The 26,575-nt window shown below is 38.9% G+C and overlaps 1 protein-coding gene across 1 annotated transcript; it reads right to left on the reverse strand.

Moving 5' to 3' along the window:
• Positions 1-12,956: 12,956 nt before the first annotated feature.
• LOC142846735 (tripartite motif-containing protein 43B-like) lies at positions 12,957-18,612 on the reverse strand. The gene is made up of 6 exons (XM_075967561.1): positions 18,202-18,612; positions 17,572-17,667; positions 15,868-16,098; positions 15,032-15,054; positions 14,532-14,629; positions 12,957-13,456 (listed from the first exon to the last, which is right to left on the reverse strand). The coding sequence occupies exons 1-6, from the start codon at positions 18,610-18,612 to the stop codon at positions 12,957-12,959; spliced, it is 1,359 nt and encodes a 452-aa protein (XP_075823676.1).
• Between the last annotated feature and the right edge of the window lie 7,963 nt (positions 18,613-26,575).

The raw sequence follows: 26,575 nt of genomic DNA on the forward strand, positions 1-26,575 counted from the left end.
ACCTGGCACATTCATTAGGAACTGAGTCAACAACTTAAAGGTTATCTTGCTCCAGTTTCTGAAGAACATTCACAAAGACTAATTGTTAGATTTCTGCTTCCCAGGGGAGGTGGAGGCACTACTTCTGAGAGGCCTCAGAGTTGTCAGAAATGGCTTTAGAGTTATTTTAGGGTTATACATTCCCTCCTCTTTTTTTGTCAAAATTCCAATCTGGAATTTTAGTAAATTTGGGATCAGTACACAGAAATTAGCAGTATCATCAGAGACAGAAGTAGAAACACAAAGGGTTAAACCAGTTTTTTAGGCCCATCATAGATCAATAGAGGGCACCAGGTACCAGTTTCCTGTCGTCCTGGGACATGGGAGAGTTAGGTTACACAGGTGTAACTTTGTTGTTGCCCCCAATTACAGGATGTATGAGAGGTGATATTGAAAGAGGTGAGTTGAAACTGCCAGATGAGGCTATTTTCTCATAATAAAGAGGTCCTGCTGACAGGCATAGCCAGCAAGATTGTGATGGGCTCTCTGCATGGCCTATTCCTTTTCTAGGAACCTGTAAACAGCATTGCTAGGCATTTTTTTCATAGATTTGCAATCTCGTGTTTTGTTTACTTTTGTAGCAAACTAAATCAAGGATACATTAATGTGTGAGAGATCATGAGATCAAGGGAATGATAGGTATAACTATTAAGGGAGGCTATAGGGAAAACAACTTAATATTACTTATGTGGTATGTCTGGTTTTAGATTCAGTTCTGCTTAGAAATTACAGACCAAAGAAGCTGTAAGTATGTTATTGGATCACCATGGCTTAAAATTAGAATTCTACAGTAACACTAATTTCAAAAAGCCCACAAAGACATGGATATTGAACAATGCTCACCTTAATCACCAATGGGTCAAGAAAGAAATAAAGTAATTAAACACTTCTTTAAATTCATCAAAATGACTGCAAAACATACCCAAACTTACGGGACACAGCAAAAGTATTGTTAAAAAAAAAAAAGAAAGTTCATAACACTAATGCCTACATACAGAAGCCAGAAAAAATCCCACACTTGTGAGTTAACAGAACACATAAGAGCTCCAGAACAAAAAGAAGCAAACTTGATGTGGGATTCCCCTCTGTATGCTGTGATTATCATTGGTTAATAAAGGAACTGCTTTGGGCCTATAGCAGAGCTAAAGGGAAACAGAGGTAGGCAGAGAAAACTAAACTGAATGTTGGGAAAAAGAAGGGAAGGAGTAAGAGAGAAGCAATGGAGCCACCAGAGATAGAAACTGGGAACTTTGCTGGTAGGTCAGACTGACCTTGTACTCGCAGAGATCAGTCTACCTCTGCCTCCCAAGTGCTGGGATTAAAGGTGTGTACCACCACACCTTGAACTCACAGAGATCTGTCTGCCTCTGCCTCCCAAGTGCTGAGATTAAATGTGGGTGCCACCACACCCAACTACTCTCTTTTTGCCTTTTTTACTTTATCCTTTTTTTTCTTTTCTATCCCAACCCTACATATATTTTTAACACAGTGTAAACCATTTAGAGGTTTTCTTCATCTTTGAATCTTTACTGTATATCTCTCTTTTTCTGACCACATGAGCCTTTAATTTGCTAAGTGATATGGCTAGTATTAAAGCCGTGACTTTTTTAGCTTTTTGAGAGCCTAGCTCCATGGCAGAGGTACTGGCTGGAGCCATGTTTATTGCCACAACTCTGTGCCATTTCCAGGTCCCTGCCACCACCAAAAAGCATGCGGTCAATTTTTTTATCAACACCATTCATGTGTTTTATGGCAAGACCTCTTAAAAGAGCTGCAAGGTTTTCCAACTAAAGCTGAGTCAGGAAGCCTCTTTTAAATGAGAGAGCTTGTCTCTAGTAAGCAAAGACCATCCAAGAAAGTGCTACTATCAAGAAGCCATGCTTAACACTGTTATTTTGTTTCTAGAATTACTTCCCATGCTCTCTGAGGTTTTATGTGGATGCAGTTGTCCATACGTTGGGCACCATTTTGTTGATTGAGTTGTCCGACCTTCCTGGTTCCCGCAGTTGTTAAGTCCCAAATAAATCACACAGAGGTTCACATTAATTATAAACTGATTGGTCTAGTGTCTTTGGCTTCTTATTAATTCTTATAACTTATATTAGCACATAATTCTTGTCTGTGTCAGTCACATGGCTTGGTACCTATTTTGGAGAGGCAGTCACATCTTGCATTCACTGCATCTAGGTCATAACTGTAGAGTTTGTTAGCCATTTGGGCAAGAAACTGTGCTTGCTTGGACTGCTTTATGAACTGGACATTCAGGACCCACAGAAAAATGACTGCTAAACTTGCCTAAAGGAGAGATGATCCTTTGGGGTTCCTGCTTCATAAAAGACTTTACTAAGACATTCTGCAGGATACAAAAGAAAGTGACTGGCAAACTCTCAGTATAGGCAGAACTCTCAGAAATTTCCTGCTTCATGGAAAAGTCTGCTGAATACTATGGGCCTGTGGGCTGAAGATGGATGCCCCAATGATACAAAAGAACTTTAGGTGACTGTCCAAGCAGCAAAATGTTTCTGTTAATTCTAGAGTTTGGGAAGTTGTTTACAATGCACTTCTGTTGGACCCTGAAGCCCACTTACCAAGGAGGGATCGCCCCAAGAGACCACTCTCACACCAAAGTTGTTTCAAAAGCAAGAGGAAGTTTTTTGACTGATGTGTCAGGGTCCCTCAGCCTTGGGAGGAGAAGGACCCCAAGTGGCTGTTACAGGCTACTTTTAAAACAGAAAACCGCAGAAGCAAAGGGGGAATCCAGGAGTTGTTTGTCAGCTATTGTGATTGGCTCATTTAAAGGTCAGCTAACTATGATTGGTCAGGGTCATGGTGGGACAGGTGGTTGCTGGATCAAATGAGCAAAAGAGGAACATCGGCAGGTCATTTGGCCCCAGTTCCAGGAACTGGGCCTACTCAGAGAAAACCCGCAGAGGGATAGAAAGTACCCAATGTTCCAGTACACCCTTGGGTAATTATCAGGTTCCTGGTTCCCCGGAAGAGGGGGGGCAGTAATGCTGAGATGCCCCAGAGTCTTTCACTTCCTGTTTACTTAGGTAATATTATATCCCTCTAGAGTCTTTCATGGAGTTACAAAATTTATAATTATAGTTTTCCTTAGTTATGATAAAAGATAAAGTAGATATAAATAGTTACTTTAATTCTTGCTTGATGCCTATTTTCTTCTATGTAATCTTGCTATGTTAAAGTTAAAACCTTCCTTTTTATTTAAATAGAAAAAGGGAGGTGATGTGGTATTTCACTCTGCATGCTGTGAATATCATTGGTTAATAAAGGAATTGAGCTAGGTGGGGAAAACTAAATGAAATGCTGGGAGAAAAGAGGAAGAGTCAGAGAGATGCCATTTAGCCCAGCCAGAGACAGATGCCAGAAATTTAACCAGTAAGCCACAGTCACATAGCCATACACAGATTAAAATAAATGAATTAAATTAATATGTAAGAGTTAGCCAATATGAAGCTATAGCTATAGCTAATGGGCCAAGCAGTTATTCAATTACTATAATGTCTGTGTTATTGTTTCGGGTCTGAGCAGCCAGAAACCAACAAGAGGCCTGCTCCACACAAACTCACCAAGGAGGACTACAGGACAGGAAATAACCAAATTAAGAGCCGAAATCCGAAAAATAGAATCAAAGTAAACAATATAAAGAATCAATGAGACAAGGAGATGGTTCTTCAGAAAATCAACAATACAGACAAACTTTTATCCAAACTAACAAAAAGACACAGGGAGGAAATATCCAAATTAACAAAATCAGAAATAAAAAGGGAAATGGACATAACAATGGGCACAAAGGAAGCCAGAGAATTATAAGGTTGTATTTCAAAATACTATATCCACAAGATTAAAAAACTTAAATTATATAAACATTTGTGCATATAAGTATCAATTACCCAAATTAAATCAAGACCAAATAAGCAAATTAAAAAAGATCTGACCATTAAGGAAATAGAAACAGTCATCAAAAATCACCCAACCCAAAAAAAAAAACAATTAAGCTCAGAACCATTTGATTTCAGTACAGAATTCTGTACGATTTTTTCAAAGAACTATTATCAATACTTCTCAAATTGGTCCATACAAAAGAAACAGAAGGAATATTGCCAAAACTGTTTTACAAGGCTACAATTACCCTGATACCCAAACCACACAAAGACAATACTAAGAAAGAGAATTGCACACCAATTTCACTCACGAATATTGAAGCAAAAGATCCTCAATATAATACTGGCAAACTGAATCCAAGAACACAGCAGAAAGATCATCCACCACCATGAGTGCAACCACTCTGGAAAGCAGTGTGGCGGTTTCTCAGGAAATTCGGGATCAACCTACCCCTGGACCCAGCAATACCACTCTTGGGAATATACCTAAGAGAGGCCTTATCATACAACAAAAATATATGCTCTACGATGTTCATAGCAGCATTGTTTGTGATAGCCAGAACCTGGAAACAACCTAGATGCCCTTCAATGGAAGAATGGATGAAGTATGGAATATATACATATTAGAGTACTACTCAGCAGTAAAAAACAAGGACTTCTTGAATTTTGCATGCAAATGGATGGAAATAGAAAACACTATCCTGAGTGAGGTAAGGCAGACCCAAAAAGAGGAACATGGGATGTACTCACTCATATTTGGTTTCTAGCCATAAACAAAGGACATTGAGCCTATAATTAGTGATCCTAGAGAAGCTAAATAAGGGAACCCAAAGAAAAACATATAGGCATCCTCCTGAATATTAACCTTCAGCAGGCGATGAAAGGAGACAGAGACCGAGACCCAAATTAAAGCACCGGACATAAATCTCAAGGTCCAAATCAGGAGCAGAAGGAGAGAGAGCACGAGCAAGGAACTCAGAACCACAAGGGGTACACCCACACACTGAGACAATGGGGATGTTCTACTGGGAACTCACCAAGGCCAGCTGGCCTGGGTCTGATAAAACCTGGGATAAAACCGGACTCTCTGAACATAGCGGACAATGAGGACTACTGAGAACTCAAGAACAATGGCAATGGGTTTCTGATCCTACTGCACGCACTGGCTTTGTGGGAGCCTAGGCAGTTTGGATGCTCAACTTGCTAGACCTGGATGGAGGTGGGGGTTCCTTGGACTTCCCACAGGACAGGGAACCCTGATTGCTTTTTGGGCTGAGGGGGGGGACTTAATTGGGGGAGGGGGAGGGAAATGGGAGGCGGTGGTGGGGAAGAGACAGAAATCTTTAATAAATAAATAAATTTTTAAAAAAAAGAAATACATATACATATAACAAACTTGACTTTAAATTTATATCAACAAAGCAAAATTTATAGCAATGTAAATTATTCATATCTATATCATATCCCCCTTTAAATGTAAAAGAACATTTATAAACAATATTTGGGAATATAAACGTAGTTATTTCTCTCCAAACTGCTTCATGCTGAATGGGGGAGCTGTTATTAAGGTCTTTCATGGTATAACCTGTGTGCTAGATTCATCTCAGTCTGCAGTTGAGTGAAGTAATTTTCTGAAGGTGTTCACAGCAACATTGGGATTAAAGGTGTGTCCTCCCACATCTTGAAGTCACAAGGTCAATCTACCTCTGCCCCTTGAAGTCTCAGAGGTCAATCTACCTCTGCCTCCCAAGTGTTGGGATTAAAGGCTGAACTCTAGAGGGGCTCGCAGGTGTCCAGGGAGATGTCCCCAGCTAGTACCTTGGGCAACTGAGGAGAGGGAACCTGAAATGACCCTATCCTATAGCCATACTGATGAATATCTTGCATATCACCTTAGAACCTTAATGGCGATGGAAGGAGATAGAGACAGAGACACAATTTAGAGCACTGACTGAGCTCTTAAGGTCCAAATGAGGAGCAGAAGGAGGGAGAACATGAACAAGGAAGTCAGGACCACGAGGGGTGCACCCACCCACTGTGACAGTGGAACTGATCTATTGGGAGCTCACCAAGGCCAGCGGGACTGGGACTGAATAAACATGGGATGAAACCGGACTTTCTGAATGTGGCAGACAATGAAGGCTGATGAGAAGCCAAGGACAATGGCACTAGGTTTCGATCCTAATAAAAGAACTGGCTTTGTGGGAGCCTAGCCTGTTTGGATGCTCACCTTCCTGGCCCTGGATAAAAGGAGGAGGATCTTGGACTTCCCGCAGGACAGGGAATATGGACTGCTCTTCATTCTCGAGAGGGAGGGAGAATGAAGCGGGGGGGAGGGGGGGAGGAGAAGGGGAGTGGGGGAGGGGGCTTTGTGTGAGACGAGGGGGTGGGAAATGGGAACTTTTTTTTGCAACAACTAAAAAAAAAATGAACAAAAAGGTGTGTGCTACCATACCCAACTACTCTCTTTCTTTTCTTTCTTTCTTTTTTCTACTTTAAGAACTTTGACTTTTAGCCTGAATATAATTTTAACACACCGTAAACCATTTAGAAGTTGTCTTTGTCTTTGAATCTTTCTTTCCTGTATATTTATCTTTTTCTAACTACCTGAGTCTAACAGAGGATTAAATCCTTGGCTTTGACGGCTGGATTTAGCCCATTCCTTAGCTTTCCAGCCTCATGGCGAAGGTACCAGCTATAGCCATTTTTATTGCCACAACTCTATAACATTTTAAGGTCCTTGCCAGCAAGCAATCTGCAACAGCATGTCCACAGACAACACCCAAGTCCTCTCTCTGTAGCTGGCCTTCCTGGCAGGACAGCCCAGAAAGCTAGCATTTTAAAACAGCACAACTTTTTTCCTGCTATGGCTGAAAACAAACAAGTATGCAGTCACCTTTTATCAACACTATTTAAGTGTTTCGTGGTAGGACCTCTTAAAAGAGCTACAGGGTTTTGTAGCTAAAGCTGAGTCAGGAAGCCTCTCTTAGATGAGAGTGCTTGCTTGCCTCTAGCAAGCAGAGCAGACCATAGAAATTGCTGCTACCAAGAAAATATGCTTTACTCTATTCTTTCAAAAGCCTTCTCAGGCTTTCTGTGGATTCAGCCATCCACGTCTGGGTGCCATTTATAGAAGTAGCTGCGTGCAGGCCTGCTTTTTGTCCCATCCAGCTCCAGCATGGTTAGATATACACCCAAAATAACAACACACAAATTGTATCCATTTAAACATTGCCTGGCCCATCTTAACTGGCTAACTCTCTCATCTTGATTAACCCATTTCTAATAATCTGTGTAGCACCACGAGGTGGTGGCTTACCAGGAAAGATTCAGCATGTCTGACCTGGCGGCTAGCTCCATTGCATCTCTTCTCACTTCCTCCTACCCAGCATCCTGTTCATTTTACTCCATCCACCTAAGGGCTGGCCTATCAAATGGCCAAGGCAGTTTCTTTATTAACCAATAAAATCAACACAAAACAGAAGACCCTCCCACATCAAGTAGCCCTTATAGATACAAATGAAACAGAAGCTGAGAAACTGAAAAGAAAATCAGAGAAACATCACCTTTCACAATAGCCACAAATAACATAAAATACCTTGTTATAACACTAACCAAAAATGTGAAAGATCTTTAGAACAAAAACTTTAAGCCTTTAAAGAAAGAAATTGAAGAACATACCAGAAAAATGGAAAGATCTCCCATGCTCTTGGATAGGTAGAATCAACATAGTAAAAATGGTAATCCCACCAAAGCAATCTATAGATTCAATGCAATCCCCATCAATATCCCAACACAATTCTTCACATACCTTGAAAAAACAATAATCAGCTTCATATGGAAAAACAAAAAAAACCTGGAGAGCAAAAAACAATCCCATACAATAAAGAAACTTCTGGAGGCATCACATTCCCTAACATCAAGTTTTATTACAGAGCCACAGTAATGAAAATAGCTTGGTACCAGCATAAAAACAAACAGGTTGACCAATGAAATTGAATCGAAGAACCAGATACTAATCCACACAACTATGAACACCTGATTCTTGGTTAAAAAAAAAAAACTAAAATTATACAATGAAAAAAAGAAAGTTAGATTTAATGTTTGCTTTGACTGATGCATTTCTTTCTTCTATCCCAGTTCCACAGAGGATCCAGATTGGGCCTACCTTTTGGTTTCCTACTAATATAGAACTTTAGGAGACCTTGAAATAAAAGATGGTGATACTTCCAGATGTTCTTTTATTGTACAGGATTGTTTTAGCTCTCATCAGTTTTTTGTTTTTCCATATGACGTTTAGTATAATTCTCTCAAGATTAGTAAAGAATTGTCATAGGATTTTAATGGGGATTGCACTGAATCTTTAGATTGCTTTTGGAAAATGGCCATTTGTACTATATTAATCCAACAGACCAATGAGGTAAGGAGATGTCTCCATCTTCTCACAATTTTTTCAATTTCTTTCTTCAAAGATTTGAAGTTCTTGTCATACAGATCTTTCACTTGCTTACTTAGAGTTACATCAAGATATTTTATGTTATATTATGTTATTTCATGCTATTAAGAATGGTATTGATTCTTTGATTTCTTTTTCACCCTTTTTTGTATATAGAACAGTCCAAGATTGATGGGCTGTTTTCAAGGAGTCTTAGAAGACAGTGGGTGGTATCTAACCTGGGGTTCCTATACCAGACCAGTCCAATGGTAAAGCAAACATCTTCTGAAATTGCAGAACAGGATATGAACTCTCTGACTCTCCCTCTTTTTATTTCTCTGTTCCTCTCTCTCTCTCTCTCTCTCTCTCTCTCTCTCAGTGTTTGTGTGTGTGTGTGTGTGTGTGTGTGTGTGTGTGTGTGTGTGTGTGTGTGTGTGTTTGTAGAGCCTGGAATAATTATACAGATTTAAAGGGAATTTCTGGAAAGTGAAAAGTGGTGGATTCTTACCTGGCATTCCAAGGACCAAAACAGGCCTCTGGTAAGTTTGCCAAGGCTGGGGACACTATTGTGGTGCTGAGAGAAGATGGTGCAGTCTCAGGAGGCCAGGCAGGGATAAAAGTGTTTAGTGGACAATGGGCAGTGTCGTCTCTGTGATCCATAGAACAATTCTGGCTTCCAGTATAAGTTGCCAGGGCTATGCAGCCTACTGTGGAGCCAACAAAAGAGCCAACTCACTATTCTTACCTTGAAGGTCTTATAGAACACGTCACTGATAAAATAACAGAAACAGCTTTCCTAGCTGAAATGTCCTCAATCTTTCCGCAATCCACCCCAATTCAAAAGAGTCAGTTATATTACAAAAAAAAAACCCCACTCTTCTGGTAATGAATTGTCTTATTTTGGCATATTATTGCTGTGATGAAACACCTTGACAAGACCAACATTGTGATGAAAGGGATTATTTGGTTTACACTACCATATCACTATGCATCATCAAAGGAAGTCAGGACCAGAACTCACATAGGACAGGACAGTGCAGGAAAGAACTAAAGGAGAAGTGATAGAGTGATGTTTATTACTGGCTTGCACACTGTAGATGCTCAGTCTGCTTTCTTATACATTAGTGTGGGAAGTCCTTCTGTCTAAGTTTTGGCACCCACGTGGCCAACTAAATCCACTTAAAAACCTGAGAAAGCATGAAAAGATATTCTAGACAAAAAAAAACAAGGTTTAGCCACTTTTTTTTCAGCTGGTGGCTTGCCACAGCTCTTTAAGAAAAGTTTACCTGAGTCAGTGATAGCAGAAAATCCACGCAGTTTTGAAGTGGTGGTTTTCTGTGTTGTACTGCCAGTGCAAAATTTGCCTCTTTCAGGCAGGAGGTCTGGCTACAGAGTATTTCAATGAGGTTTGTGAAAAGACAGCTGCAGCTTGCTTGATAGCAACATAGACTTGCTGTGTGCCTGAGAATGAAGCTGTGTGCATGGCTCTCAGAGGCATGAGTGGCTCTGCCATGCTGGACTGAACAGGCAAGCAAGAAGTACTGTATATACCATAGTAATGACACAACTTAAGTTTTAAGAAGCACTTAGCATTTTAAAAAGCTCCCTGAACAGTAAAAGAATTATAGATATGCAATAAAGACAAATTCAGATGAGTCATAGTGTTGGATAAACGTACATAGGCTTGGAAGAGAGAACAAAAAATGTATAAAGAGTCATAAAATAAAGGTAATGCTTTAAAAAAGAGTAAAGTCTTTAAAGAGACAGAATACAGATAGTCATAGATGAAAAGGAATAAAGAAAAAATATGCCACATAAAAATGAAAAATTCACAGAGAGTCTAGATTGTGCATATTATTGCATTAACTTTATTTTTTTTACTGTGAATGAGTTAAATACAGACATTTTATTGTATTGGCTGCTAAGCTAAACCAGCATGTAGGTATCATGACTTCTAAAGGATATGTTGCTTTGGAAAAGAGGTTCTTCTCTTGTTCCACAGAGGTTGAGAACCTGTGGATTGCTTCCACACTGGTGTGGTTTGATAGACCACAACGCCATGAAAGGTCACCGTGAACACCCCCAAATAATTACTTTGCACAACCGCTGACTGAGATGAACCTACAATACAGGATACAACATAAAATACCTGATTAACAGCAGAAAACAATATGGAGAAAATACACCCTTATTCCTAAATATTATTCATAAATATTTATGTAATTTAAAGAAGATATGCTATAGAGATTTGCATTGGAATGGACCTTAGTTTATTGATACAAATTTAACGTCAATTTTGTTATATGTATATGTATTTCTGATCTTGATTAAGGTATTGTGTTTGTTTAGCTCACTTAAAATGTAATGCATAATTAAGAAATATAAGTTCATAGATAATCATCTATAATAGTCAAGTTTGTATTGATGTTAGTTAGATTTTCTAGATATATACAGATATATTTCATATGGATAGGTATTCTTCAAATCTTTCAAAAACCTTCAGAATATGGCATTTAAAATGATTTAAGAACATAAGACTTTTCATGACAATGAGGCACATATGTTCCTGGCAGCACCAAGCTACTTCAAGAGGATGACGTGCATTGAAGAGACTCCTTATGGAGTTAGTTGACCATTTGGCAAGAAACTGCTCTTGCCTGGACTGCGTAAATAAACTGGACATGCAGGACCCAAAGAGAAATGACTGCTAAACTTGCCTAAAGGTGAAAGGATTTTTTAGATTCCTGCTACATGAAAAAGTCTGCTAAACATTTGGCAAAACACAAAGAGAATGTGTTGGACAAACTGCCATGATAGGTGGAAGTGTTTTTGAAATTTCCTGCTTTGTGAAAAAGTCTGCTGGATACTATGAGACTATAGGCTGAAGATGGATGCCCCAATGGTGCAGAAGAACTTTGGGAGACTATCCAGGAAGTAAGATGTTTCTCTCAATTCTAGAACTTTATAAGTTGCTTACAATGCACTTTCTGCTTACTTAGGTAATACTATATATTCATCTGGAGTCTTTGATGGAGTTGAAAAATAGATAATTATAGTTTTCTTTTTTGTTGGTTTTTTCTTTTTTATTTATTAAAAATTTCCACCTCCTTTCATTTCCCTCCCCCTCCCGTCCCAAGAGAAGTCAGGGTTCCCTGCCCTGTGGGAAGTCCAAGGCCATCTCCCATCCATCCAGGTCTAGGAAGGTGTGCATCCAAACAGACTAGGCTCCCAAAAAGCCAGTACATGCAGTAGAAACAAGTCCTAGTGCCTTTATCAATGGCTTCTCAGTCAGCCCTCATTGTCAGCCACATTCAGAGAATCCAGTCTGATCACATGCTCATTCAGTCCCAGTCCAGCTGGCCTTGCTGAGCTCCCATGAGATCAGTCCCACTGTCTCAGTGGGTGGATACACCCCTCACGGTCCTGACTTCCTTGCTCATCTCCCTCCTTCTGCTCTTCATCTGGACCTTGGGAGGTCAGTCCAGTGCTCCAATGTGGGTCTCTGTCTCTATCTCCATCAGTTATAATAAAAGATAAATAGAAATATTGTAACTATAATTCTTGCTTGATAAATGGTTTGTCATATGTAATTTTGCTGTTTTAAAGCTTTCCTTTATGTTTAAACAGAAAAGGGGAAATGGTATGGAAGGTCCTTCTGCCTGTGTGTTGCTTTCATTGATTAATGAATAGAGAACTGCTTTGAGCCTATGGCAAGGAAGAACAGAACTAGGCAGGGAAAGCTAGGCTGTGTGCTGGGAGAAAGGAGGCAGAGTCAGAGAGATGGCACGTAGCCCCACCGGAGACAGACACTGGAACTTTAGCTGGTAAGCCACAGCCACACGTGATACACATATAAATAGAAATGGGTTAAATTAATATGTAAGAGTTAACCAATAAGAAGCTAGAGCTAACAGGTCAAGCAGTGATTAAATTAATATATATCTGTGTGATTATTTTGGGTCTAAGCTAGCCAGGCAGCCTGGACCCAAGAAGCAGCCTTCCACTACAACAGAACCCAGAACCTCCAACCCAGGGGAAGCCCTGCCAACAATCGTCTGCTCCCTTCCTCATCAATAACTAGGCTTGCCCACAGTTAGTTTTTATGGAGGCATATTCTCAATGGGGTTCCCTTCTCTCATACAACTGTAGCTTATTTCAAGTTTGGATATAAATAAAGAGTACATCTGTGCTCCTACTTAGCACCAATAGGATGGTAAAATGTTATATATAGCATGTATACATGATTGCATATATGTATACACACATATAGAGCTAAACAGATTTTATCATGTTAGAATTCAACTGAGGGTCTTGCTCATACTTTAAGGGGCTCTAACTCTGATCTCAAGTCGTAGACCCTAATGAATAATTCTGACAAGTTTGCAAAAACAAACAGATACACAAAACAAGACCACTATGGAAGGAAGTGTTCTTTGTGAAATATGGAGTCAACAGATGAAAATGCAATGTATTCAACTCTCTTTTTCACTTAATAGTATTTTAATATTTAATACAATAAAACTTATATCATTACAATAGGAAATACTTAAAAACAATGAAAACTCTATTACAACTTCCTATGGTATTATGTGACCATAGGAGAAGAAAGGCCACACACGGTACTTAAAAGTCTTATGAGGATATCTGTATATGAGGGAACTCTTGGCAATATTCAGGAAACTCAAATATCCAGCCTCACAATCAAGGAACACACCAACCCTCTCCAGTGGCTTCTCTATATAGTGATGGATCACTGGGTTAGTGCTGAGGAGACTGTAGTGACTACCCTCCTTCACACAGAAAAGAAGAAATGCACCCTCAGTTTCAACAAATTTGTTTCTGTTCATTAACCAGGAATTGGTACAGACTCCTACAGCCCAGTCACTAGAGTCCTTCAAATCCAGTTCCCAGTAATATTTCCCTGAGGTGAAGCTCTGTGATCCACGAAAAGCCAAATAGCATCCAATAGGATGCACAGATGTATGCTGATGGTGAAGTTTGAAGCCGGCTCTTCTCATGACATTAAATAGGTTCTTCTTAAAATGCAATCCAAATAGTTTTTTAAAGAAAATGTCCACTGTGGAAAGAATAAACATTTTAGTTAAAATGACCATTTGTTTTTGAGGTGACAAAGATCCTGAGAAATTTTTGGTTTTCAAAAACTGGCTTGGACTAAAGGTTAAATTCATCAAAGCCAAGAACTAGTGCAAGAAACAGAGTGGTAGCATGATGAAAAGTTTTATGAAACATTTTGTAGATGCTGGAGATGAGGGAGCCTCAGCCTACCTCCGACAGGTGACTTGATTACACCTGGCAAAGGGAAGATGTGTATACTGCAGTCAGGGCCACAGCAAAGGCTGCCCTCCTTGGTCTGCATAAAAAGTTATTACTAAGATATGACCATTATTTGCTTTCATATTGGTGTTTGTTCTTTCCACGGAATTTTTATACTTATGCTAAACGAAGAGCTAAATTTACTTTAAAAGTAGCTTCCTATTAGCAATTGTCCTCCTTTAACCTCTAGTTCCTTTGATACTCTTTCCCTGTGACGTTGAATTGACTTTTAGATATACAAGGGGGATGGAGACACTGCCTCATGACCCATCAATTAGTTTTGTATTCTTTGTTCATGATACATGGCTTTATCTCTTTAGTTATTTTATGATTTTTCTTTTTCAATTCTTTTTAAGATAGGGTATTACTATTTAAACTTGACTGACATGGAACTCAATATGTTGACAAGACTGCCTTCAAACTCTCTCTATGATATTTATGGGGTTACTACCATGCACCACTATATCTTGTGTATTTTTAATCAATGAGCTATAATGTAAGGTAAGAAATCTATTGCTAAAATGTGCAAAGGGACATAATCAAATATCTCCACCAGTGGGTACTCTTAATTTGAATTAGACTGTACTCAGGTAATTAACCACTCTTATACTTCAATGAAAAACTGATACTCTCTGTACAGTCAGTATTACACACAAACTAATATACTGGTATTCATTTTTCTTCCTTTGTTTGTGAGATAACCATGAAATTAAGAAGATTACAAGACACATTTCTCAGGCATTAAAATATATATGTTTGCAAAGGTTGTCTCATGGTGTAAGAGTACCTCTGCTATTTTTATCATTGCTCACACCCACCTTTGAACTGGTTGAAACTTTCAGTCAGTCCAGTGATGGGGAGGGCAGAGAGTTCTGGTTTCATAGCTTGGGGTATACTCAGCTCCACTGCCTCACTCCTGCAAGGAGAGGAAAATAATGGTTTGTATGGTGCTAAAGATATCATCACAGTTATTCAGAAAAACCTCACTCCAACTTTAGCCAAACACTCTTGGGTTGATTCCCTTGAAACACAAGCCTGACAACTTGAGTTCAATTTCTGGAACCCATGGTGGAGGAAAAACATTCTCCTGTAATTTGTCCTATGATCTCCACACATGTGTAGTGCTACTTTTGCATGAACATGAACACACATACACTCCACATGAATATGACAAATTATGTTTTAAAAATCCATAACAGATCCTATACAAAAAATAAAATATTCTCTCTATAAAGTATATATGCACTTTTCTAAGGCAGTTTAATCAATTTTACAGCAATTTCAGGGTACCCCAACTTGCACCAATGGCAAAACTCACCTTCTCAATATAATATCCACATCCTGCAAAGAAAACAAGAAATATTTAGAATCCTGGAGAAGTGAAATACAAAGTTTGTTTATAAAGTTCCTGTAAAAGACAGGCTGCATCACACTATCTAACCTGAAAATTTATATTTAATTAGCAGGTTAATGCTAACAAACAGATTAGCACAATTCTAATTCTTAGTTAAATCAGGCTGTGAGAGTAAATTATGAGAAGCAGGTAGATATTGATTATACATTGACATTGAAACCGCAGCTATCTGCAAAAGGTGTTTCACTGAGCTGAAACACAAAGCACAGAGGGATACTTTAACTAAGGGTACTTCAAATGGATGACCTCTCCCATGCATGCTGCCTCATGCCTCTAAGTATGGAATTGCCAGGTTAGATGCCCCAAGATTACTGTGAGTTGTAGGTGATCGTGATCCATAGTCTAAAACCCTATCTAAAAACCCATCCTCCTATATATCTCTCAAAATTACAACATTCAAAAAGAAGAAATTAAGTAACAGCATTCTTTGAAAATGTGCACAATTACCAGGTAGAGGCTATAGAGTGTAAGAAATGCAACATTGAATTTCAGCTTTCACAGAGGCAAGGTACAAAATCAAAAATAAGGACATATTTCTTGGAGAATCTACTAACACAATTTTTATTTTAAAAAATCTTGTTCTGGCAAGATTATTAGAGAATTTAGTTTCTCCAGATTATTACTGAAAAAGAACCTCCTAAAATAAATGCAGGAAATGTTAAAAAAAATAATCTTAGTATAACAATCACCAGTGTGAGCCCAAGACAATAAAACCTTTGTCTGCACTCCTCCCTTCTCACCTGGAGTAGTACCACATATGGCTCCTGGGACATGGCCATGAGTTCCTGAAACATTTCTCTTAGTTGTTTGCTCTTTTGGATCATCATGGCTTCACTTTCTCCGAGTTTCTCTAAAACACAATCGCCTTCATTTTTCATGCGCACAATATGTTGATCTTCCTGTTCATGTGGGACTGCACGCCATTTCCTATACTCTGTCCTGATCATGTCTTCCCTCATAACCAGGAAGTTCTAAAGAAAACAAGACATTGTCAGGGATTTTTGAAACGTATTTAATCTTATCCTATTGCATCCTTCTAGGCTTAAATTTGACAAAGGACTCCTATCACTGTGCTATGTACACTCTGAAGGATTTGTCAGAAATGAAAATTCCTTGGTTTCATTTATTCTTTCAAATTTCCTACTTAATAAAAATGTCTGCTGGATAGAGACTATGGGTCTGTAGGCTGAGATGGATGCCCCAATATTACAGAAGAACTTTAGGTGACTGTCCAGTTGCCGAGATGTCTCTGTCAATTCTAAAGATGTGGAAGTTATTTACAATTCACTTCCTGTTAAACTTAAGTAATATTATAGCCTTCTGGGATCTTTAATGGACTTGAAGAATAAATAGTTATGATTACTGTTTTTCTCAGTTATGATAAATGTAAAGTATATATACATATTGTAACTGTAATTCATGATTTAAACCTATTTGGTTACATGTAATTTTACTAAGTTAAATCCTTTTTATTTAGACAGAAAAGGGGAGGTAATGTGGGATTCTCTTCTGTATGTTGTGAATATATTTTGTTGCCATTAGTTAATAAAGAAGCTTCTTAAAGCCTCTGGCAGGGCAGATTAAAGCAAGGTAGAAATTAAAAGCAGAAATAGAAGTGAAAGTAGCCAGTGTCAAGGAGACACCATGTAGCCACCAAAGGAGAAAGACACCAGCCACCAGCCAGAACCTTACCAGTAGGAAATGAGCCTCATGGTAATGCATAAAATAATAGGAATTGGTTAATTTAAGATGTAAGAGTTAATAAGAAGCCTGAGCTAACCGGTTGAGCAGTGTTTTCATTAATAGTTTCTGCGTGATTATTTTGGGTCTGGGTAGCTGGGAATGAATAAGTAGCCTCCATCAATACAAACGCAATGAAATCCTAAGCATTTCCACCAATATAAAGAAAATCATACAAATAATTATTTCACTAGTAGAATTAAAAAGAGGTAGATGTGTGAAATTTAGTAATAAATGTGGTAAAGTTATATATATATATAGTCTAAAATAAACAAAATTGATACAATTAACACAAAAAAAGAAAAGAAATGAATAAATGGAGGGAGAAAGAAGGGAGGAAGGAAAAGGAATAAAGCAGTTCAAAATAAAAAAAACAGGGCTGCCTAAAGGAATGGTATTAATTGATAATTCACGTGTTCATGCAAATATGACACTCTGTATACATTCATTAGAATTCATGGGGCAATCCTAGAGTCTAATGCAGTGTGTTGTACTTTCAGCAATACACTCAGTAGTCTCAGACTCTTTTGCCATACAGCCAGGCCATCTTTCCGCAATGCAGAGCTATATTTCACACTCAGAATTCAAGGCCATCATCACATGTTTTCCAAGTATCATATCCCATGCCTTATACTTAAACCTTGAATGACGATTTGGGAAAATAAGTATCTCAACTAGATTTTCAGCATAAATCTCATACTCACGCTAAACAAAAGTTTCATACTGCACTCTGCCTCTAGATTCTCTTTAATTTCTTGGATCTTCTTCTGTAAAAATGCCATTTGCTTTAGAAGTCTCTCCTGTAAGAAACAATGAATATCAACTTTTAATAAACAGTGATAATGGTCAGACTCTTGAACATTAAATAAAATAACTTTATCAAAAAAACAAGAATCACTATATTCCTTTTTTATTTTAGGTAACTTTGAATTTTAATTTTAAAACACATAAATAGAATATGGCATATCTATTTGTTCAGGTAAAGTGGTAATTATAAGTGATAGCTGGGTAATTTACATAATGCCCATATGATTCTCTTTAGCTGACTCCATTGTATTTTCTAATTTAGTCTCCAGTCATATATACTTTAAAAGATATTAATACAGTATTTCACTTTCCAATGACCTGGGAATAATGTATAATAAAACACAACTGATCACACCCATGGGTCTCCAAAGAGGTGTTCACATTATAGTCACTCTTTCTTCACTAGCTGCTAATAAAGTGCCACCATTCAGAACAGAGTGGATTCCTCATAATCAAACCCAGCATCTTCCTGTTGTCCACTGAGCCTCACTCTCCAGGTTTCATGTTCTCTCAGGAGCATCACTTACCATTTCACCCTCAGCAGCTGCTTCAATGGGAGAGTGTCTGTGACCTCTGTGTATGAGGGAGTCAGAGCAGAGCTGACAGAGAGAGATCCTGGTCTCCATACAGAAGATCCCCTTGGTCTCCTTGTGGATCACACACTTATTCTCCTCCGAAATCAGGTACTTCTTGAGACTGGCTTGTTTGGCGATGGACACCAGCTTCTTCAGAACAATGTTGGTTCTGAAGTCCTTCCGCTTGGTTCGTTTCCTACACGTAGGACAATGGCCTGGAAGGAGACTGTCTTCCCAGAAAAGGTGAAGGCACGCTTGACAGAAGCTGTGGCCACAGTTTATGGTGACTGGGTCTATAAGGTAGCTCAGGCAGATAGAGCAGTTGAGTTCTTCAGTGATGGCTCGTGAGAAGTCTGACTCCATTTTGCTGAAGGAAGAAAATCAGAATTACCATTAATAGACCAAGAGAAGGAAAAAAAAACTTCGTAAAATTTGATTAAAATTGTAATTCTGTTATGTCTAAAACAAAGCATTATTCATATTTGGTGTCCAAAAATTAATATAAGCTTAGAACTAAGTTTTTAATTTTTTCTTATTCACTCTTCTTCACATGAATAGAGATTGATATGATGAATTTCTGTGCCCTACAATCTGCATCTTTTTCAGAGACTCCATTCAAATTAAGAACTTTGTTCAAGGTCTGAGACAGGATCCTCAGAGTTTATGAAGAAATTTACACTGGAGCGATCAAGGTACTTCAAGTACACAAGTCAGTCTTTTACTATAGATCTATTTGGTTTAACACTTCCCTCTTTGGTTGTCTATTCAAGAGAACAATCTCCAATAAACAGGATCCCTAGTAAATGTTTTGTTCTGGTTGTAGCATCTTACTCATTAACATCCCATTGTCCCTTCCCTTAACACATGAAGGCAACCTTAGTTAATTGTCTTCTTTCTGCTGCAAATGCCTAAAAAGAATAAGAATTTATGTTGACTCATAATTCAAGAAATGGTGGCATAAGCTTGAGTTAGCTGGTCTCATGGCTCTGACACCAAACACTTAAACGGTGTTTATGAGTTGCCAACAGCATGCTTCTTGGTGGTGTCAGGGACCTTGTAACTCCATGGAGTTGTGGCAATAAACATGGCTTCAGACAGTACCTCTGCCATGAAGCTAGGCTCTCAGAAACCTAAGGAATGGGATGGATCCAAACGTCAAAGCAACAGCTTTACTCTTAGCCATATCATTTAGAAAATTAAAGATTCATGTGGTCAGAAAAAGAGATATACAGTAAAAATAGATTCAAAGACAAAGAAATCCTCTAAACAGTTAACAGTGTGTTTAAAAACATGTGTAGGCTTGGGAGAGAAAAGATAAAGGATAAAATCCTTAAATTAAAAAAGAAAGAGAGTGGTAAGGTGTGGTGGCACACACCTTTAATCCCAGCATTTGGGAGGCAGAGGCAGGCAGACCTCTGTGAGTTCAAGGTGTGGTGGCATAACACCATTAATCCCAACAGTTTGAAGGCAGAGCAGGCAGATCTCTGTGAGTTTGAGGTGTGGTAGTACACACCTTTAATCCCAACACTTTGGAGGCAGAGGCAGGCTGATCTATGTGAGTTTAAAGTGTGGTGGCATACACTTTTAATCCCAGCTCTTGGGAGGCAGCTGGAGGCAGATCTCTGTAGGTCAAGGACAGCCTGATCCACAGAGTGAATTCCAGGACAGCCAAAGATACACAGAGAAACCCTGTCTCAAAAAGCCAAAAATTAAAAATAAATGAAATAGAATTTAAACTAAAACCACATAAAGATGGAAAACACAGAGACAATCTAGATACTATATGTTATTATGTTCTCTTTGAATTGTTTTAATACCAAAGAAGGAGCAACAGCTGCTAATAAAACATTTTATTATAAATGTTGCTGGATTAATCCAACATACAGTTTTGAAAATGCTTTGACTTCAAAATTTATGTCAAAACATATGTTGGAAAAGAGATTTTGTTTTTGTTTCCACAGGAAATGAGAGGACGTGGATTCATTCTAGTCTAAGAAAACTCAGGTTTCATCATGGAAGACCCCGTGAGAAATCTCCAATAGGAGCAGATGGTCCAGATGATCCAATGTTTCAGAGGACCTCTGTTGGAGTTTCCTCTGAATTCTACATCCGGAACAGTTTCAAGACTGCTAGCTGGGATAATCAAGTTGTATGGATAATGGTCAGGAAGAAAGCTAAACAAGCTAGATTCGATTCAGAGACTCACACATCTATGAAGGGCATGAATAAATGTTCTAAAAAATATTCTTTAAATTTAGACAACAATCGAAATTGAAAAGTGAAAGGTAAGTTCCTTGAGCATTATACTTTAGGGCACTAAAAAGTGTGCATAGATAAAACTAAAATTATCTATCGCAGTAACTCACATTATATTGACAAAAAAATGACCAGATGGGAACAGAATATTTTTGGTAGTGACAGTCATTTCTAAGCAGAAAACTCAGTTTGGTAATATATTAAGAATAGGAACTATGAAGGAATTTCCTCTGTAAATTGTGTACTCACCCAAGGAATTGTCTCTGGCCTCAGCAGTGCTGAATGAGAACACCACACGATTTCCTCAGCTCTAGGGTCCAATCCTCAATGTATGCAGATGATAGATCCACTGGTGTAAGAGCCAGAATTTATGGAAACACTCTCTATCTGCTCTGGTGAAGAATGCACCAGGCTAAGCTCTGGTTTGTCCTTATATACTCTCTAAAGACCACGCCCACTTCCTCCCATGGTTACTTTCATTAACACATCCCATTTGTGGCCATTTGTCAGTACCAGTATTCTGACTGGATGGAAGATTGAATTAACTCTGAGGCCAACCTCCACTAGCAAATCTCCACAACAAGCTTCCCTGAGGGACTGCTTAGCTGGGTGTGGTAGCTCACACCTTTAAACCTAGAGACCTGGGAATGGGCTGCTGAAGCTGGGGCGTTTTAGTTCATGGCCTTCCTAGGTATGAACTGAGAACTTGCCAAAAAGAGTATTTTCCTACAATATTTTACAGTACCTAAATATTTTGCATGTACTTATATTTTGTTTTTATAATGTAACTAATGATGATATCATAAATGTGTAATTTTAGTGTCAACATTAAAAATTTGTTAATAACCAATCACATCCTTATAAATTCTTTGCTTTAAGGACCCTTTCACTAAAACAAAAAGTCAACCCACTGACTGGGAGAAGATCTTCACCAACCCTGCAACTGACAAAGGTCTGATCTCCAAAATATATAAAGAACTCAAAAAACTAGACTGCAAAAATCTAATCAACCCAATTATAAAATGGGGCACTGAGCTGAACAGAGAATTCTCAATAGAAAAAGTTCAAATGGCCAAAAGACACTTAAGGTCATGCTCAACTTCCTCAGCGATCAGGGAAATGCAAATCAAGACAACTTTAAGATACTATCTTACACCTGTCAGAATGGCTAAAATAAAAAAACACCAATGATAGCCTTTGCTGGAGAGGTTGTGGAGAAAGGGGTACCCTCATCCATTGCTGGTGAGAATGCAAACTTGTGCATCCACTTTGGAAAGCATTGTGGCTGTTTCTTAGGAAATTCGGGATCAACTTACCCCTGGACCCAGCAATACCACTCTTGGGAATATACCCAAGAGAGGCCTTATCATACAACAAAAATATATGCTCTACTATGTTCGTAGCAGCATTGTTTGTAATAGCCAGAACCTGGAAACAACCTAGATGCCCTTCAATGGAAGGATGGATGAAGAAAGTATGGAATGTATACATATTAGAGTACTACTCAGCAGTAAAAAACAAGGACTTCTTGAATTTTGCATGTAAATGGATGGAAATAGAAAACACTATCCTGAGTGAGGTAAGCCAGACCCCAAAAGAGGAACATGGGATGTACTCACTCATATTTGGTTTCTGGCCATAAACAAAGAACATTGAGCCTATAATTAGTGATCCTAGAGAAGCTAAATAAGGAGAACCCAAAGAAAAACATATAGGCATCCACCTGAATATTAACCTTCATCAGGCGATGAAAGGAGACAGAGACCCACTTTGGAGCACCGGACAGAAACCTCAAGGTCCAAATCAGGAGCAGAAGAAGAGAGAGTACGAGCATGGAACTCAGGACCGCGAGGGGTGCACCCACACACTGAGACAATGTGGATGTTCTATCGGGAACTCACCAAGACCAGCTGGCCTGGGTCTGATAAAACCTGGGATAAAACCGGACTCGCTGAACATAGCAGATAATGAGGACTACTGAGAACTCAAGAACAATGGCACTGGGTTTTTGATCCTACTGCACGTACTGGCTTTTTGGGAGCCTAGGCAGTTTGGATGCTCACCTTACTAGACCTGCATGGAGGTGGGTGGTCCTTTGACTTCCCACAGGGCAGGGAAACCTGATAGCTCTTTGGGCTGACAAGGGAGGGGAACTTGATTGGGGGAGGGGAAGGTAAATGGGAGGCAGTGGCAGGTAAGAGACAGAAATCTTTAATAAATAAATAAACGGGAAAAAAGACATAAAAAAAGACATGGGCTAATGGAATAGCTATGAAATGAGGATCCATGAAGTTGCTGCATATAAGAAACACACATCAATACCAAAGATAGACATTACCTCAGTGTAAAGGTTTAGAAAATGATTTTCCAACTGAGTGGACCCAATAAGCAACTGGTATGGGTATCCGAACATCTAATAATGAGACTTCCATCACAATTTGTCAATAGAGATAAGAGCATTTTATATTCATCAAAGGAAAAATTTACTGAGATGATGCCTTAATTGTGAACATCTGTGCCCCAAAGTCAAAGGTACCCATATCTGTAACAGAAACATTATTAAAGCTTAAATCACATGTAGAATCCCACAAAATAATTGTGAGAGAATTTAACACCCCCTTTTCACCAATGGTAACGTCATCCAATCAGAAAGTATAGAAAGTAATGGAACTAACATTTATTATGGCTCATATGGACCTAAAAGATATTACATTTCATCCAAATACAAAATAATAAACCTTTTTCTAAGCACCATGTGCAACTTTCTACAAAATTCACCATATACTAAGTCACAAATCAAATCTCAAGAGTTACAAAAATTTGAAACAAGTCCTTGTACCTTATTAGACTACCATGAATTAAAGCTGGATTTCAACAGTGGGAGTGCAAATTTCTACAACCAATTTAAAAGTCAATGTGGCTGTTTCTAAGAAAACTGGGAATCAATCTACCCCAAGAAACAGCTATGCCACTCTTGGGCATATACCCAAAGGATGTTCAATATCAACACAAGAACCCTTGTTAGGATATTTTCATAGCACCTTAGCTTGTAAAAGCCAGAACTTGGAAACAACCCAGATGTCTCTAAAATGAAGAATGGAGAGAGAAAATGTGGTACATTTTCAGAGTAGAGTATTACTCAGCTGTTAAAAACAATGACAAAAGGAAATTTATAGGCATATAGATGGAATTAGGAGACATCATTCTGTGTAAACACCCAGACCGAGATAGAAAACCATGGTATGTACTCACTCATAAGTGGATATTAGTTGTAAAGGAAAGAATACTCTGCAATCCACAGACCAGGAAGACTAGGTAACAAGGAGGGTTTATGGGTGGATTCCTGAATCTCCTTGGGAAGGGGAAATAGAAGAGATTCCATGAATGGACTGAGGACAGGTAGTGATGAGAACATGAGAAATCAGGTGGGATGCATCAGGGGGAGTCCTGAAAAAGATTATTGTTGAGGGAAGCAGGTCGGGGTTGGGAAAAATGTGGTTCTAGGGAATCTACAAGGATGACCCCAGCAAAACTCCTAGCAATAGCAGATATGTACACTGAACTGGCCATCTCCAGTAAGCCTAGGTCAAAAAACATCAGAGAGACTTCAGCCTGCAACTGCTGAAAACAAGTGGAGACTCACAGCCAAACATTAGGCAGAGTTCAGTAATCCTGCAAAAGTGGAAGAGAAAGGCATATAGGAGCCAGGGTTGTCAAGGACACCAAAAGAAAACTAACAGATTCAAATAACATGGGCTCACAGGAACTCACAGAGATTAAATGACAACCAGGGAGCCTGTATGGGACTGACCTAAGCACTCTGAGTACATGTGACAGTTGTGTGACATGGTCTTCTTGCAGCACTCTCTCCCAGTAGGAACAGTGGCTGTCTCTGATACTATTACTGGCATTTGGGATCCTATTCCTCACAGTGGATTGTCTTGCCCAGCCTTAATACAAGGGGTGCTTCTAAGTCTTACTGCAACTTGAAATGTTGATATGAGTCGGTGAAAAGTCACGGAGCCACCAGGGAAGAAAGATGCAAACCACCAGCCAGAACCTTGCTTATAGGCTACAAACCTCATGGTAAAATATAAAATAATAGAAATGGGATAACCAAAGATATAAGAGCAAGCTAGAATTACATTTAAGTTATTGGCCAAGCAGTGACTTAATTAATACAGTTTCTGTGTGGCTATTTTGTGGCTGAGCAGCCAGGAACAAACAAGCAGCCTCATATGACAGATCGGCATGCCAACATGGGTGCCACATAAGTTGTAAGAAATATTAAAAATGAATTTAAAGAAATTTTTATCCATATAAAATTATGGATAAATTTTTGTCCACATAAAAATGTGAGAAATCTTTTTTTTTATTTATTTTTTTTCATTGAGAAAAGGAAGAAAAAAAAAGTTTCCACCTCATCCCAGCCTCCCATTTCCCTCCCCCCTCCCACCGTTCTCCCCCTCCTCCCAACCTTCTCCTCCTCCTCTCACTCCTCTCCTCCTCCCTCTCCAGTCCAAAGAGCAGTCAGGGTTCCATGCCCTGTGGTAAGTCCTAGGTCCTCCCCCCTCTGTCCATATCTAGGAAGATGAACATCCAAACTGGCTAGGCTCCCACAAAGCCAGCACATTGCGTAGGATCAAAACCCCATGCCATTGTCCTTGGTTTCTCATCAGCCCTCATTTCGCCATGTTCAGAGAGTCCAGTTTTATCCCATGCTTTTTCAGTCATAGTCCAGCTGGCCTTGGTGAGCTCCCAGTGGATCAGCTCCACTGTCTCAGTGGGTGGGTGCACCCCTCATGGTCCCGACTTCTTTGCTCATGTTCTCCCTCCTTCTGCTCCTCATTGGGACCTTGGGAGCTCAGTCCAGTGCTCCAGTGTGGGTCTCTGTCTCTATCTCCATCCATCACCAGATGAGAAATTATAGACACAAAAGAGCAGAGTTAAGCATGACTTTTGGTAACAACAATTTTTTTTTCTAGATGGGCTCTTGGTGAGCAGTGATGCCGTAGATGCTTTAGGAGAGTTGCTGAAAAACTGTGTGGCTTCTTTATAAACTGTGGCTTCCTGGTTCACACACAAACAACTCTGACTCTTTAGGGAGAACTGGTTACAGAGCATTTAAATGGGGTTTGTGAGCAGAGTGTACAACTTCCTTAATGGCAACATAGACCCACTTTGTGCCTGAAAATGGGGTTTGCGCATGGCTCATGCTAAACAGACCTCCACCCAACCATGTTGTACTGGGCAGAGCCAAAAGGCAAAGCAGCCTTAGTCCTAGTCATGCCATGGCTTAGCATTTTAAGAAGTGCTCCTGTACAGAAAAGGATTTCAGATACACAATAGAACAGAAGCAGACATAAAAGACCTCTAAACGAGGTGCAGTGTATTTAAAAAGTACACCTAGACTTGGGCTAGAGAAGAAAAAGAGTAAAGATACAGTAAATATAATAAAAAAAGAGTACAGAAAGTCATAGATTAAAGGAATAAAGATAATAAATAAATATTAAACTTGTAAAAAAAGTAATAGAGTAAAAAATTAAGCCACATAAAGATGAAATATACAAAGACAGTCTGAATTATGTATATTATTCCGCTTTCTTTGAATTTCTTTACTGTGAAGGAGTTAAGTACAGACAATCATTTCATTTTACAGGCTGCTAAGTTAAACCACCATAGATATTTTAAAGGTATCATGACTTCAGAATTTGGGTCTAAGAATTTGTTGCTTTGGAAAAGAGATTCTTCTTTTCTTTCTACAGAGGATGAGAATCTGTGGATTAATTCTAAACTAATGTGGTTTGATGCAGCAAGATCCCCCAAAATGTTACCATGAGCATCCCCCCAAATACTTTGCTCAACAAAAAGCATGAAGCAATTTGGAAACAACTCTACCCATATTCCCAAATATTGTCTATAAATATTTGTTTACATTTAAAAGTAGATATGCTATAGATATTTGTGTTGGTATAGATCTTAACTTATTGAATCAAATTTAAAGTCAGTTTGGTACATGTATAATTCTGCTCTTGCCTAAGGCATTGTTTATGTATCTCATTAAAAATGG

The sequence above is a fragment of the Microtus pennsylvanicus genome, chromosome 3, assembly GCF_037038515.1.
Source record: "Microtus pennsylvanicus isolate mMicPen1 chromosome 3, mMicPen1.hap1, whole genome shotgun sequence".
In the NCBI taxonomy this organism is placed as follows: Eukaryota; Metazoa; Chordata; class Mammalia; order Rodentia; family Cricetidae; genus Microtus; species Microtus pennsylvanicus.

Excerpts from the sequence above, each read along its gene's own strand:
- LOC142846735 (XM_075967561.1), bottom strand. The coding sequence starts at position 18,612 with ATGGAGTCAGACTTCTCACGAGCCATCACTGAAGAACTCAACTGCTCT. Across the intron at positions 17,668-18,201 it reads CAGCTGCTGAGGGTGAAATG|GAGAGACTTCTAAAGCAAAT; the intron begins GTAAGTGATGCT and ends TGTTTCTTACAG. Across the intron at positions 14,630-15,031 it reads GTGGATATTATATTGAGAAG|GAGTGAGGCAGTGGAGCTGA; the intron begins GTGAGTTTTGCC and ends CTCTCCTTGCAG.